The following is a 17,248-nucleotide window of genomic DNA, read 5'->3' as shown; positions in this document are numbered from 1 at the left end:
TAGTGAAATAAATTAATATTGTATTTGACTACATAAATGCTAGTACTTTTAAACTGATAAATAAAGCAATTCGTGCGAAATTATTCCCAAACTATTCCAAAATTATTCAAAAATGCACAAAGTTAATGTTCAAGTTTTCACTTTGCCGGCACGCCCGCAGTGCAACCCATTATTTTTTTTACTTTACAAGGAGAAAAAACCGCAACAAATGTAACAAAAACATAAACTTGACTAACTCAAATTGGTAAAATACATTTCACTGAAACCAAATACAATTTTTTTTTTTAAAAAGCAAGCATATGTCACATAATGTCAATACGATGTAAATATTTGAGAAGAGAGCATTTCAAAGTTACCAGCTCTTTAAGTATATAATAATACTAACTACTACTAACTTAATTAAAAAAATTGCATTTAAGTTTAATCTAGATCATTGAAATTATCATGAAGATCTATGTAGGGGAGTTTGGTATACAAATTGTCAGGGAAAAATATTTATGTGATAATGAAGTTGTTACACGTGGAACCCAAAAGCTTATCTGCGAAAGAAGATCGGGACTATCATTTGAATGTGGTTACAATGCAGTGATTTATAGGATTCAAAATTCAAATATTTTTATTCAAAACAGGATATTAAATCACTTATTCAATATCAAAAACTACCACCCGTTCGAAAAGGTGGAAGACCTCAAACCTGAGAAGACTTTTTTCTATAAAAATATGGTTACAATGTAAAATCGAACAATATTTTTTTCTATAACTTGTGGGTGTTCGCTGTATTCCAGAGCAGTGGTATCATTAAGAAAGTCATTAATGTTACGTCCTTTACCACACATACGTTTTTTAACAATTCTTTTGAATTTCGTAATACGTCGTCTTGAACATTGTCTGGGATCTTTTTGTAAAAGCATATACAACGCCCCACAAAAGACTTACTAACTCGACTTAGCTGAGTAGTAGGGATTATAAGTTTATGTTTGTGCCTGGTGCTAGCATTATGGTTATGACAGTTGCTGGCAAATTCACTTATGTGCTTATGTACATACATAACATTATCAAGAATATATTGAGAGGCAACAGTCAAGATTGAACGGAAAATTTTTAACAGCATCGCAATTGCATTCTTTGAGACATAAGATGAATAGTTCATATATATATATAGTCATTAGCTCCGTTTCTCTCCGTTTACCTGTCTATCAGGGGGCTGTATCTCATAAACCGTTAGACAGCTACAATTTTGACAGTGTGTATATTAAACATGATGATTGCGTCTATAATAAGCCAAATAATCAAGACCAAAATGACATACTCCTAATTTACGAGTTATACACATTCTTTAATAATTATATTAACATTTATTTATATTGTGTTTTATAAAATCTACACCATATCATTTTAAAAGTTTTGCGTAACTTAAAAAAAACAACATGTTATAACCAAAATATTATGTGTATTGCTTTTCAAAATACTTTCCTTTACATTTAAAAAAAAATTCATGCGATCGAACCAATTTTTAAAACAGGAGGACCACAGATCTGGAGGCATGTTTTCTATGTACTGATTGAACGCTATCACTGCCTCTTCGGGATTGGTAAAAGTAAAACCTCTCATCAATTCTTTGATTTTGGGAAAAATACAAAACTCACAGGGTGCTAGGTCAAGGCTATATGTAGGATCGGTGACGAGTTGTACTTTTTCGGAAGCTGAAAATGACTTAGTTATGTTGGCCGTGTGTGAAGAAGCATTGTCATGATGTAGGAGAACGCTTTTTGGTCGCCTTTTGCGAACTTTTTTTAAACACCCTGGTACCACTACTCGGCATTAACACTCTTTTGATCTTCAAGGAAATTCCACTTGCAGATGGTACCCGTAACTGAGAAATAAAATGCGATAATTATTTTACCAACGTTTCTCACCTGCCTCACTTTTGTTGGCCTGTTCTCTGTTCTGTTTTTTTCGGGTTCAAAACAATAAATCCACGTTTCATCGTCGTGACAATGTCATAAACAGTATTAGAATGTCCGTGGTCGTACCTCATCAGCATCTGTGAGCACCATTCCACGCGAGCCCGCTTCTGCTCCTCTGTCAGTTCATGAGGGATACTCCGACAACAAAGTTTCCGATCTTTCAATTCTTCGTTTAAAATTTTCAAAATTTGGCTCATACCAATCCCCAGTAGTCCTCGAATTGTCTCATAGGTAATCCGCAGGTTTTCTTGAATTAGCCGCTTACCAGTAGCCACGTTATTTTCGTTGAAGGCAGTTGAAGGACGCCCTTCACGAAATTCGTCATGTAGAGAAACCCGAACTCTCTCAAATTCAGCAAACTAACACGGTGCTCAAGCAAGGTGTTTCTCTCCCAAAAGCATTTTGAAGACGAGTGGCACAGTCTTGCGTAGAGAGAGAACTTTTAAAATCATCGCTCTAAATGTTTTCGACTTAATTCAATTTTCGTTGCGTAGGTAGAACTTTGATGTGTGATAAAAACAATTGACAAATGATTTCCCGACACTTGTTTTTTTTTTATTACTGAGAAGGTTGCAACGTTTCAAAAAATATAACATTTGAAATTCAAACAGTTCCGATTAGCTAGAAATGCAAACCTTTTAGGCTGCCCCATGTACACTTAAAGATACATTTTAGCTGTAAGGGTAAATAAAAACCTTTATAATAAAATCCCAGCCACTTTCAGGTTTTATCTATATATTTCTTATTTAGGAGTTATTGAAAAGTATATAAGGAGTAGGATAACCAAAGTCAGCCCAAATGATTGCGAAACTGAAGTGGCAGTGGCCTGGCCACATAGTTTGATAGACAGTTGGCCGTTGGGGCAGTAAAGTCCTCGAATGGCGTCCCCGTACCGGAAGTTGCAGTGTTGGTAGGCCCCCGATTCGAGGAGGCCATTGTCTAGTAGTGTGCATCTTCCGGCTGATACGATTAAATGTATATTTTGTATAATATGATAGTATTTGACTCGTACTTAACCTCATTCACAATATCTTTGAGTAAAATAACAAATTTATTTTGATTTTGGTCACTCGCTGTTTGTATACAATTTTTAATTTCTTCTTCCAGAATGGTATTTATTTACACTAACGTATGTAATTTATTAGTTATTACAGTAGGGTAAGGTAATTTTCACCGACATTCGATGCGATATTGTAACGAGCTCGCATACGAGGCTCCATTCCGATTCGGATATTAACGTTCGGGATTATCACAAATCGCCTCCGAATGCGGGTACCGTCTGTTAAATGCCAGGGACGGATTTAGAGTGCATTACCTGTATGCTATATTTACTTCTTTTATCTATTTTTAAATGAATGTAATAAATGGTATATTCAACAAAAATTATGTGTCTTCATGATAATTCCAATTTCATTTCATAAGTTGTGGTTACAAAGTTAACCGAGTAACTAACAGTGCTTTTAATGATGATTTACCATCGAGATATGGGTGTGGCCATTGACCAAAATCATCATTAAGGATGTGTCGATGTGATTTTGGTTTAAAGCTTCGCAATCGGCAACGCTCCTGTGATTCCTATAGTGTAATAAGGGAGCATGTGCCGCGGAGATCATTTACCACCATTATTCTAATCTTTCATACAAAAAAACCTGTTATTTTGCTGAAGCAGCCTGATATCAACTAAAATATTAATGCATAGTACGTAAAATGCCATTAAATACAAAAATATAACATCTTGTTCCTTACAAAAATATAGCATCTTGTTTCTATCTATCTTAAGTTTAGATACAGTTATAGTGACTTAAAATTTTATCATTCCCGTGTTATTAATTTATGTGACTTGTTACTTTTTTTATGACAATAAGGGACCAGACGAGCAGGACGTTCAGCTTATGGTAGTTGTAATGCTCTGCCCATTACAATGCAGTGCCGCTCAGGATTCTTGAAAAATCCAAAAATTCTAAGGGGCACTACAACTGTGCTCGTCACCTTGAGACATAAGATATTAAGTCTCATTTGCCCAGTAATTTCACTAGCTATAGCGCGCTTCAGACCGAAAAGCTCAGACATTACTGCTTCACGTCAGAAATAGGCACCGTTGTGGTACCCATAATTTAGCATCATCCTGTGCAAAGGAGCCTCCCACTGGTCTCCCTCCCTCCCACTATTAAAATAGTTTGTATATTTGATTACTTTCCCATAAAGTGCCCCACGTTGAAAAGCCGGCCCTGTGTCGCAGTGTAACGAGATGTGTTCAAGCTTTCTGCTGATAAACGCTACCATTAGATAAGGCTATGTTCTTTCAACTCGGAAATAAGTACAAATGTACAGTCGCAACTTGCTCCGATGTTTGCTAAACACATATCAGCAAAATCAAATCAGGTGGAGATACAATCTTCCTAATGTATTTTGAAACCGAATTAAAGGGTATTTCTATAATCAATAATACTGTAGAATAATTCATTGCGTTTTTAATCAAATGATTAAAATACATCGGTATGAAGCGATTATCTGAGTAGTGGTGATTAATATTGTTATTTCAACATACCGTTGATAGTAGGTAGTAGCTTTAACTTACGGCCGTTTTCAATAACGTATCTCTACTTACGGATACATTACTGTCACCGTTTAATGACAAGATCTTATGTATTCATAGTTATATCCAATATATTTAAGGCCGTTCCCAATATACTATCTACAGATAGAGATAAATAATTACCTTCTACTGTCAGTAATTAGCTGTCAATAATCTGAAGCTGTCCCAATACACTCGATAATTTTTTTCTTATCGCTTTATATTGGGACGCGTGAATTGTAATTTCCATATAAACTTTGACAGACAGCGTGCACGGATAAGGTGAGTTAGGATTTTTATCTCAAGTAAGACTTAATATTGGGAACGGCCGTTAAGAGTGAAAATATGCTATCTGTCGATAGTTTATTGAAATGTAAGTAAGCGTAAAAGGATAGATTTGTCTACCTCTGGTAAGTTAAACTAAGGATAGATAGGTTATTGAAAACGGCCCATAGACTTCCCTAACTTCAGCGTCATTCAAATTTACGAACATAGGGGCCGCTTGCTTGGCACCATTAAAAGTGCTGCGTTGGTATTATATTATTATCTATATATAAAAATGAATTGCTGTTCGTCAGTCTCGCTAAAACTCGAGAACGGCTGGACCGATTTGGATAATTTTGGTCTTGAATTATTTGTGGAAGTCCAGGAAAGTTTAAAAGGTGAATAAATATGAAAGTGTTCGGAATTAAATAAAAAAAACAATTTTGTTTTTCCCATGATGTGTCCCCCGTCGTTCAGAAATCAAATAAAATAATAGTTTAAAAGAATAACTAATTAGAATTCTAAATTTCTCAGGAGGTAAAAAATAAACTTCCTTAAAACCGGGTAATAACACATAAAAAAGGATTCCTTTTGTTTGTTTTTAAATTTATTTTATACAAAAGTTTAGGTCTTTTATTTATCGATTGAGGCAGTACGAAGTCTGCCGGGTCAGCTAGTTTTATATAAATAAATAGTAAAAGTGTGGGTATTAATGCATCTAATAACTATTCAGGTTTTTTAATGATATACTTACATTTTTATAGTAAAATACTAATGTAAGCTGATTTTTTTTTGTTGAATCAGTGCATAGATTCCATAGGTATATTAAAATAGATGTAGGTTTTTTAATTTTTTAAATATTAAAGCTCTAAATATTGATTAAAAATATTTTTTTTATGGAAGCGAGATAAAATAACTGGCAAATGAGACTTAACATCCTATCAATATATTCTTGATAATGTAAAGTATGTTCATATAAGTGAATTTGCTAGAAACTGTCATAACCATAATAACACCAGGAACAGCCATAAGCTTATGATGCCTACTACTCGGATAAGTCAAGTTAGTAAGTCTTTTGTGGAGCGATGGCTTTTATAACAAGATCCCAGAAAATGTTCAAAGCAAAAGTATTGCGTTATTCAAAAGAATTTTAATGATACCACAGATTGGGAATGGAGCGACCGCCCATAGGCTATTCAATAATAAGTTTAATTATACAATATTACTTTGTAAACATATTTTTTGATGAAAAAAAAAGCCCGTTGAGTTTGTTGGGTGGATATTTTTTTTTACTTTCAATAAGTGATGTCACATCCTATTTTGAATAAAAAAAATATTTGAATTTATTTGAATTTGAATTTACGTCTCATGGTGACGAGCGCAGTTCGAGTGTCGTTCAGAGTTTTTGGGTTTGTCAAGAATATTGAGCGGCACTGCATTGTAATGGGTAGGACATATCAATCACATTCCTTACTGCAGAACAAACATTGGACTCAACGCCCCCATCGTCAGGCTTTGTAGATTATACAACGAAGTAAATTCAAAAAATTCAGAAATCGATATTTTCAACGATAATTCAAAAAAGTTTGTAAAAATTCTCGCACATCAAGCTAACCTGTGAACTTTTTTTTTTCAAGTAGTATGTACCTATATCCTCTTCATTATAAAACCATATAAATTATATCCTTACTTTATATACATTTTAGTACTTAGACATTTTTGACTGTATAAATCACACTGTTCACTGTTACCATTGAATGATGTGTTCATCTTTAATTGTTACATATATCAGAATAATTGTACCTAGCATAAGTTTATATAAATGTGTAATATATGTAATGTTGATGATCCAAATAAATAAATAAATAATCACCATATGCTGAACGTCTTGCTCGTTTCGTCACTTATTGTCAAAAAAAAAGAAAAGAGCGTACGTGTCACCTGATGTTAAGTGATCACCGTCACCCACATTCTCTTGCAACACCAGAGGAATCAAAATAATGTTGCCGGGTTTTTTTCTTTTTCTCATTTAAGCTCATTTTCCCCGAAGTCTTGGTAAATGGTAAATTGAACATTGACATTCGTAATTGTAATTTTTTGGCCTAAACGAAAAAATGAATAAAATACTTTTTAAACCATTAGAACACGTGTATTTGTAGCTGTAATTCTTATACAAGTTATTTACGTAATAGTTAAATTTTTTATAATTTATATACGTACTTAATTCGAATCTTATCAACCGCAGTCCCCCTGAAAATGTATTTCTTCAAACGTCGGTTAAGAAAAAAAATTATTTATATTTTCCTTTTTAAACGGTTACAAGTACACGCGTTTTAATCCTTTAAAAAGTATTTTATTTTAATGTGTAGGACTCGCTTAACGTTAATCAAAGAAAATACTATGAAAAATTTAACTTTGGTCAGTTTAAATCCTGTACAAAGCCTACATGAAATGGTACCAATGTTAGGAATAGAGTTTTGACGGAGTGTGGGTGGTTTTCTGCAGCTTTGACGTGCGCGGGCGCAGCTTCCACAAGGCGCTCCATTGGTCGGATCCGCTTGCGTTCGGGGCGCGTGCGCACTTCGTAAGCACATCTCGACCCGCCAGCCTCGCAGTGGACGCCGTACAGCTGGACGATGAGGGGATATACCGCTGCCGGGTGGACTTCAAGAACTCACCCACGCGCAACTTCCAGATACGACTCAAAGTTATTGGTGAGCAGTATTCATTAATCAAAAAATAATTCAATTAAATTCAAAAAATCTATATTCACTGTAAAACTTTATAAATTATTTAGTGCAAGTCAGGATGAAGTACAAAAGTTACAATAGCATTCAAATGGGTATAACAATATTAATGAACAATAAATTCAGAAACATTAATTCCAACTATCTTTATCATTCAAATAATCTTTCACATTATAATAGGCCTTAGATGTTAATTTATGTTTTACAATACAAATCATTTTTTTAACTGGTAATATCTTAATATCATTTGGGAGTTTATTAAAAATATAATCTACTTTATAAGATTGAGCAATTTTACGGAGCCTAGTAGATGGATAAATTACAGTTAATTAATACACATGCCTCAAAAAGACTTTTTTCTTAATGAAAAGGCATATAAGGCATAAAAAGGCATTTATTTTCTCAAAATTGATTCCTTTAGATTTCTTTTTGATGTCATTTCTAATAACTACTACCGCTTCGGAAACAAATGGCGCTCTGAGAAAGAAGAAGCGGCGCAAGAAACTCTCCCAGCATTCTTTTTTTCTGCGCTCTTTTCAGTAAAAATATACAATATTGTACAGTCATTTCTGTCGCTATAAAATAATCATAATCTAGTCCCAGGCTGTCCGATCATTTAGATATTCAGCCGTGGAGTAATAGGATTTACGACAGAGCCATTTTTTATTATAAAACATTTGAATTTATTTATAGATAATGCCCGAACAGTGGCTGGAACTTTATTATAGAAGTGTATACATTTTCCCTTAAAGGTATTATGTATCTTATGAAGCCAACTAGAATTAGTTACAAGCAATCCCTTATTTCTATTTTTCATTATTATAAATAATGAAAATCAAATTAGAGCAAATCAATTAAGAGCAAAGTTAGTAAATTGAGTTCAAATAATTAATTGCTTATTATTGTAAGGCTAAATTACACGTAAAATTTCCGTGTGTAATTTTTTATGAAAATAAGGGACGAGATCACCAGGACGTTCAGCTGATGGTAATTAATGCGCCCTGCCCATTACAATGCAGTGCCGATCAGGATTCTTGAGAAAGAGCAAAACTTCAGAGCGGCACTACAACTGCGCTCGTCACCTTGAGACATAAAATGTTAAGTCTCATTTGCCCAGTAATTTCACTAGCTACTCCTTCAGACCGAAACACAGTAATACTTACACATTACTGCTTCACGGCAGAAATAGGCGCCGTTGTGGTACCCATAATCTAGCCGGAATCCTGTGCAAAGGAGCCTCCCACAGGTGATGTGACTGATGGCGGTGGGTGACGTGTTATGATCCAAGTATGATGTGACGTGATCTGTGAACAGTGCCGCCGCACCAACTACTGCTGTACGACGAGGGCGGGCGTGACGTAGCAGGCGTGGTGGGACCACTCGAAGAGCACGGGAACTTTACGCTGCTGTGTGAACTCAGGGGCGGTAAATCTTTTATCATTATTATAATTAAGTATTCAATTTGTCCAAGACTTATTCTTATTAGGATGGATTTGTGCTTTTATTTAAATTTATACAATATATTCAAATATTCCACAACACTATTTTGATTATGATCTTGTTACAAACGCGCGTACGGTCGGTCGCACGTCGTCGCACTGAACGCTCTAATTTATCGCCATAGCGCGTCAGCGGAGCGACGGACGTACGCCGGACCGACAATTCTCGACTGCGCGACGTAGCTCGTAGCTGTACGCGCGTAGCAATTTATCAGCGCTTGACTGAACGCGATCATATGTTTTCATAGTTATCGGTACGCTTGACCGACGTCAGCGCTGACCGTCGACCGAGCACTAAATGCAGCCTTAAAACTGTCTATAACCAAACTACATACATAATAATACATAAAATCACGCCTCTTTCCCGTAGGGGTAGGCAGAGACCACTTCTTTCCACTTGCTACGATCCTTACATACTTCTTTCGCTTCGTCCACTTTCATTATTCCTTTCATACATGCTCTCCGGTTTAGGGTACTCTTGACCTGGCCTTTTTTCAAGACGTCCCTGATTTGATCTTGAAACGTCCGCCTAGGTCTACCCCTTCCAACACTTTCATTCACACTGGCCTTATACACTTTCTTCGTCAATCGTTCTTCATTCATTCTCTCGACATGTCCAAACCATCTCAGCATACCTTTCTCAATTTTTGTCACAGCATCTTCTTTCAGACCACAACGTTTTCTAATCTCACTATTTCTTATCCTGTCACTCAGTGTAACTCCTATCATACTTCTCAACGCTGTCATCTCAACTGCATTTATTCTGCTTTCATGTTTTTTCTGCCATACCCAACTTTCACTTCCGTACATGAGTGTTGGAACCAACACCCCCTCATGCACAGCCAAGCGAGCCTTATTAGACACCTTCTGACTGTTCATAAAGGAGTGCAAAGCTCCATTCACCATGTTTCCTGCATTCACTCTTCTTTCAATATCACTCTCATACTTTCCATCTCTTGTAAATTTAGAACCCAGATACACAAACTCATTCACCTGTTCAATTTTTTCATCTCCAATCACGATATTGCAGTCTGTCACTACCTCATCTCTTTCAAGCACCATCACTTTCGTCTTCTTTACATTCATCTTCATTCCCTTTCTACCAAAAGCTCCATTCATAGCAGTTACCATCTCTTGCAACTCCTCGGCTGAAGATGCAAGTAATACTTGGTCATCAGCATTGAGAAAACATTTGACGAGTAACTCATTCATTCTTAAACCACTGTCATTCTCTTTTAAACCTGTCAAGCAATTGTTCATGAAACAGAATTAACAGATGAACATATATTTTTTATCATTAAAAATGAACAGATTAAACAGCCACGGTGAGGCTACACATCCCTGCCTAACACCTTTTTCGATATTAAACCATTCAGTGTATGCCCCGTTTATCCTTACACAAGCAGTAGAATCTCTATAAAGAGATTGCAATGCTCGTATGAGGACACTGCTCGCACCGCTCGTGGACAATGCTGACCACAATTCATTCCTCGCCACTCTATCATAGGCCTTTTCTAGATCCACGAATGCGTAATAGACCTATTTGTTTTTAGCCAAAAACTTTTCGGCTATGCACCGCAAGGAAAAGACCTGATCCGTACATCCCATTCCCTTTCTAAATCCCGCTTGTGCATCCCATACTTTTTCGTCTGTTTCATTTACAACTCTTTCAATCAACACTTTTGCATACAATTTACCGACGACGCTGAGAAGGCTTATCCGCGGTAATTTCTGCAGTCTTGTCGTGACCCATTTCCCTTATACAATGGCACGATTACAGCTTTGCACCAGTCTCCTGGTACTTGCCCATTTCACCAGCACAAATTGAATAGGCGGTACAGCTGGCTAGCCACTATGCCCTGACCAGCCCTCAGCATCTCGACGGTAATCCTGTCATACCCTGCAGCTTTACCTAATCTCATACTTTTCAATGCTTTCACTATTTCATCCATGCTTATCTCACTTTCATCAACATTTATATTAGTTTCAATAGAAGCTGTCGAATGTTGTTCATGCACTTCCTCTCTTTCAAACAAACTTTCAAAATACTCTTTCCATCTCTTTAGCACACATTCTTCTCCTCTTATAATGTTCCAATCTTGACTCCTGATTATACTGAGCTCCGAGGTAGACGTTTTTCCTCTGGCTGTTTTGATGGATTTCCAGAAGAACTTAATGTTTGACTGGAAATCTTCAGTGAGCCTCCTATCAAAATCATCCTTTCGTTCTTCTTTCTTTCTAGACACAACTGCTTTCGCTGCTGATTTCAATCTTTTATACTTCGTTCTTGCTTCCTTTATCTCGTCATCCGTTGCCTTTTGTACTTTTTGGTTAGCTTTTGTTGCTAACCAATCCAACCAAGCTTTCTTCTTTTCTTGCACCGCCATTTGTACCTCTTTATCCATCCACAAATTATAGTTCTTTCTTCCTTTCCTTCTTTTAGCTACCCCGCATACCTCAACAGCAACATTCACGACCCCTTTCTTAAAAGAATTAACAAAACTAATTACTAAATAAATTAACTAAAATAAATTAACCAAACTAATACATATATATACATGTAAAGACGAGTACGAACAATTGGCTCTCTTTTCACTTTTCTCATTCGTTTAAGAGTTAAATTATGTATCTATCGAATTTATTCAAGCCTATAAAATATGCAGCAAACGTTAGGTTGACCATTTCTATCCCGTCATATATAAAATAGTATTTCCTCTTACTATCGGAGAATGGATTTCTTTCCGCATTTAAAATATTTTTAGTTGTTTCATTGAAGAGTTTTATACAACAAGTACACAATGAATATAAGATCTGATATTGTTTGACATTCAGTTGCCTTCAACAACACGATGCTCGACACAATAACACACACATTTTCTCGGAAAAATATATATTTCCCAAGAATATGACATCAGTCAAACAGACAGGACAAAAGGTAGATTTGAAGTTGAAATAGAAACGGAAATAGGTAGAAACACACAAACTATTAACGTAACAAATTGCGTTCCTGTTACAAGCTCGGGGGTATTTTTCAATGTCGTCTGCAAGCAATTTTGAACCTTATTGGTTTAGTTTTGGTGGTATAATGTGTTCTAGTGTTGAAAGAAGGCTCAGAGCAATCTCAATTTTGTTTGAAAAATGTATTGTAATAGAAATGCTGAATGATTGCATCTCGCAATGGATGTTCATATGGAGCCGATCAGATCAATGTTTCTTGTAATCTATCTTCCGCCTTTGTGAGCATAGAACAAATAAAATCAAAATTGAGAAACACTCGCTGACCAAATCCGATCCTATTAAGACAAATCGATAGTCATACTTGAAAGTTCAAACAAATTGAAATTTTAAATAAAAAAAACATATTGTTACACTTCCACGTAAAAGCGTTTTCCCACTACATCAAATCCGAATCCGATCCGCCTTCGTGACGGATTTTTTCGGCCTATTTCTACGGTTGACGGAGAGAAATCGGATGACGGAAGCCGGATCTAGAGCGTAAAGTACCATAGTTCTACGACTACATCGGACCGTGTTTTCACGGATCGGATTCGGATCGGAAGCAGTGCGTAAGGTCACTAACGATAGCTTTTATTTAATGTAATCTTATTATTATAAATATAGTTATTAAGATAAATATAGTTATATTATAAATATAGAAATCATTAAGTTCATTATATTATACCGTTGGCTTTTTGTAAAAGTTTCTCCATCACAAATTGAAATATTCTGTTTAAGAATCTAAACTTTGTGCGGAAATTGAATGAATTTTAAATGTAAATCGTTCAATTACATTCTCCGTCAGATCGCAACTGAATGAGATCCACTCAATCCTAGTGGCTCGCTAACTTGTACTACTAGAGAGAAACTTCTTACAACTTAAACTTAAGTACGAATTCTTCAAGAAACTTACCAGCTCGCGCTATCTAAAACTTATAGTGAATTTCATCGGAAGAATATGATTTTCCTGTTGATTTTTAACTGGAAGCTTGAGATTTGTTGAAGGGTTGTGCTGTTTGGATTGAACTCCCTTGTATAATCTATCTCCCTTATCATTTGTCAACAACACTTTTGTGTACTTTATCCCGAATAAACTCTTCAAGCTTTTATAAACTCAAAGGCGAAATGTAAGGGTTCTTAGTGGTCAGTTTTATCAAAAGGGAACTCTTAGCTTTTCTTCTCCGATATCTCTATGGGAATAGTTATTGAATTCCAGGTTATAGAATTTGGTAAACAATACAGACATGGCACGTTGTCAGGCCTGTCTCACCCTCCATGTACCTACATGACATCGAAATCGTACGTAGGTACGCGCGGCGGCCTCTACACAGAAGGCCAGCCAATAGGGACTCACGAGCGAGCACTGACGTACGCGCGAGAGTTGTTGTCACCTAATTTACAGATCCAACCGATATTTAAAAAATGGAGAAACATAAATAAAGCAAAGCATATTAAAGGTTATTGCGATAGTTATGTATCGGGCGTCGGGAATTAAGTTTTTAAAAAGCACTTTATTTAACAATATTTAATGTTACTCACAGAAAAATTGGAACAAGACTGATTAAACAATATTATAATTAAGCTAAAGAAATGTAAAAGACAATGGGTGCTCGATCAGCACTACGTCGAGGTACGCGGTGGCAACGTATGCAGGTTTAGCCGTGTTGGGCCTGCGTAACTCCTCCCTCCTTAAGCTGGAAGCTGACCCGGCAGCTTCCCACAGTGTCCTCACTGTGTTGTACAGCGGTGTCCCCGGTTGCATGCGACTTCCTCCAGCTAATGATCCTTGTGACTCCAACAGCAATCAGCAAGCCATATAGGATAAGGGTAGTCCAACTTGGTGTTGCCATCATGGTAGTCCAGTGTGGTTCCTCCGTGACAGATATGTCTTGGGCTGTCTCCAGAAGGTGCTGCAGGTTGTCCAGTTCTCTATTTTCCAATTTTATATGATACTGTACTGGTACACTCTTTTCAATATTTCTAGGTAGTGGAGCAACTTCATTAAATGTAATCTCTTTGCGGTTTGAGTTTAATGTTTTATTCAGTATCTCAACTTGGCATTCCTCTGTAAGGGTAAGTAGGAATGTACCTGAAGCCTTTTTGTATGTAGATTTTGCTAAACACTTGATGTGGATGACTGTTTCTTCTCCCAGGACAATTATCCAAATATTGTCCTTGATCCTTTGCACTATACTTTTATTAATCTGCATTTTCGCGTATGTACAGTTTGAAGTGCGGTGTTGAATTCGCGATATAATACAATCTTCCGATGCCCTCGTGGATGCTGTGTTGGACATCTCGCAGAGCTGCGTGTTTCCGTTGATTGTTCTGCATTTGCCTTCCATTAGGTATTCGTACTCATCGCTACCAAGTGCTAGGTATTTGGATTTTGGAATAATAGTTAGGTTTGACGAGTTAGGAATGGAGTACATGTGGATGAGGTCATATATATTAGAATCAATGGAAGGGATTTCTAAGATAAAAGTCAAAGAATGTTCCGTACTATATGATTTTACTTTTATAGATTTTTCCAACTCATGAATCTTATTTAAACTTATATCTGCTACTGGCAAAAACTTATGTTTTTTATGAATTAATGAAATTTCATTTAAAAGGTTGTATGGACTTATTATACTGGGGTGCATTACTCCTAATTGCGCAAATGTCATTGCGTCTTCTAAAATTTCTAGTTTATCTAAAATAATTTGTAAGCTAAAATCTATTTCTACGTATATCTCTAAGAAATGTAAATGGTTGGCAATCTTATCGCTAATCCGTGATTGATTTTGGATGGTTAGAAGCAATTTATTTTGATTTAAATTTATTTTCTCAATTTGATGGCTAAATTCTTTAATGGTATTTTCGGCAAGTATCAGGGATTTGCCCTGGGTGCTCGCGATATTATTTACTTTATTATGAATATTAGAAATTTCTGCTTCGAATTTAAGTGCATCATCGTTATCCAAATTTCCTGTGATTGATTTTACTATAGAGCCTAAACCATTTACAAGGCCTCTCTTCCTTCTATTTGCGTGCGGAATAATAAAACTAATTTTGTTACTAATAAGAGATAAACTATGTACTATTTGATCTTTATACGATCTATGTCTGTCTCCAATTGATGTATCTTTTTCGGCAGCTTTAACACTCTCGAATAAAGATAAAAGTTTAATTGATGTTAAATGTAGGTACGTGACATTATAGACACATGCAAGATTAAAATAATCGACTTGTCGTAGTACTTGACCCTGTTTAAGCAAAAGGATTCCGATCTCATCATTTATAGGGACAAGCGTTACGTCGGCGGTTGTTGTGAGCACGATTGCTCCCGAGATGAGGATCCTGAAACAAGATGAGGTCTTCGTAGAAGCTTGAAGTGTACTCTGATTGATTTTGAGTTAGGGTGGTTACCTATAATCTCCGCTACGTTATTAGGGTGAAGATGAATAATTTTATACGGACCTTTAAATACGGGCTTAGTTTTGTCATTTCTTGCTGTCTTAGCTACCTGTTTATATACTATTTCACCTACCTTGAGCGCTATTTCTTCGGCGTTTTGGTTACGCTTGGCGATGACAGCCTCCTTGTTCTTTGACATGTGAGCTGCTATGCATTCTTGTACGGCCTCGGTGTTCATCTTGTATTTTATTACATAATCCTGATAAAACTCTTTGGGGTGATAAATTTCTAAAGGGTTTCGTGATGCTGTGTGTCCGAATAGAATTTCATGTGGAGTGTAATTTGTAGCTGAGTGTATAGTGTTATTATACGCAATGAGTGCGTATTTCACTATTGTCAGTTGTGTCATCCTTATTTGTCATCTTTTGAATTCTAATTATTTCTGAAAGAGTTGAGTGTAACCGTTCTATTGGTGAATTAGAATTTGGGTTATACGGTGTTGTGAAGTGTATATGAATATTGTGTAATGCACAAATTTCTTTGATTACATCATTATCAAACTTTGTGTCTGAGTCTGTTGTGATTTTGTGTGGAAGTCCCAATGTCGATATGACTTGTAACAGTGCGTCTGCTACGTGAACACTGACACGTGAACACACACATGCACTGATGGGAATAGCTTGAGCAAATTTAGAAAAATTATCGATTATAGTTAGAAATGTAACTCCTCCTGTCGAGTACAGATCCATGTAAAGGTGTTCCATTGGTTTTCTGGGTGTATCGGTTAATGCTAAAGCTGGTTTAAATGGATTTCGTTCATATTTCGCTTTAAGACATATGTCACATTGGTTAATATATCTTTGAATCGTAAGTAACATGTTAGGCCAATGGTAATTTCGGTGTAACTGCTTATGCGTCTCTTGAATACCTCGATGGGCTGTTTTTCCTTCGTGGTATTACTTAATTAATTCTTGTTGTTCATTTTTATTTTCAACTAAAGTGACGCGAGTTGTGCATCTTATTAATTTAGGGCCTCTATCGTTAAATATTGTAGTATATACTCTAGAAAAGGCCAAGTATAGCTCTTCATTATAGAAATAGCAATGGAATATTCTACCTGCTATAGTGTGTTCTTTTAAGAAACGTATAATTTCCTGTTCCGTATTATTAATTGGAATAAAAACATCTTTGATGACTGTTTTAGAGTTTGTAGAGCGATTATCGACTCTATATTCTAAACCAGGGGTTGATCGTATGTGAAATTGCTTCAATTGTCTGTCTATAGCGTCTGTCAGTATTGGTATGCCTGCATTTTCGTTATCAGGTTGGGTATGATTTGTACTTATTAACTGGTTCTCACTAATTGTGACTGCACTCATGCTGTCTGATTCAGCCTGAGAGAGTACAGGCACTGGTAAGTTAATGTGACTTGTGGATGGTTCAGGTTCTTCCACATTGTTTTGGGCTGATTGCTCCATCTCATTTTCTCTCCGTGCATTTTCAAAAATTCTATCTATTATATTATCGTCGTAGTTATCATCAAAATTTACAGCTAGGGAATCTATACTATTATGGAAAATTTTAACCCTAGATAATGCATCTGCATTAGTGTTTTGACGTCCTTTTTTATATATTACGTTATAGTCATACTCAGTTTTGTAAGTTTAGCAAAATCTTTTATGAACTTCCTGTAGTATCCTACAAGTCCAAGAAATGCTTTTATTTCTTTTTAATTTTGGGGCAATGGGAAGTTTAATACGGCTTTTATTTTGTCTTTATTTGGTTTAAGACCTTCGTCCG

The 17,248-nt window shown here is 36.0% G+C and overlaps 1 protein-coding gene across 1 annotated transcript in view; it reads left to right on the top strand.

The window, feature by feature from the left end:
- The window catches only part of LOC126975557 (immunoglobulin superfamily member 21-like), a 187,650-nt gene that overhangs the window by 108,812 nt on the left and 61,590 nt on the right, over nt 1–17,248 (top strand). Inside the window, exons 4-5 of the mRNA XM_050823487.1 lie at nt 7,312–7,520; nt 8,868–8,978. Of these exons, the coding sequence (XP_050679444.1) occupies nt 7,312–7,520; nt 8,868–8,978 (320 nt within the window). The remainder of the gene's footprint in view (nt 1–7,311; nt 7,521–8,867; nt 8,979–17,248) is intronic.

Source organism: Leptidea sinapis, chromosome 36 (assembly GCF_905404315.1).
Source record: "Leptidea sinapis chromosome 36, ilLepSina1.1, whole genome shotgun sequence".
Taxonomy (NCBI): Eukaryota; Metazoa; Arthropoda; class Insecta; order Lepidoptera; family Pieridae; genus Leptidea; species Leptidea sinapis.
Note: the sequence above shows the minus strand (reverse complement) of the source record. Positions and strands in the feature narration are given on the sequence as shown.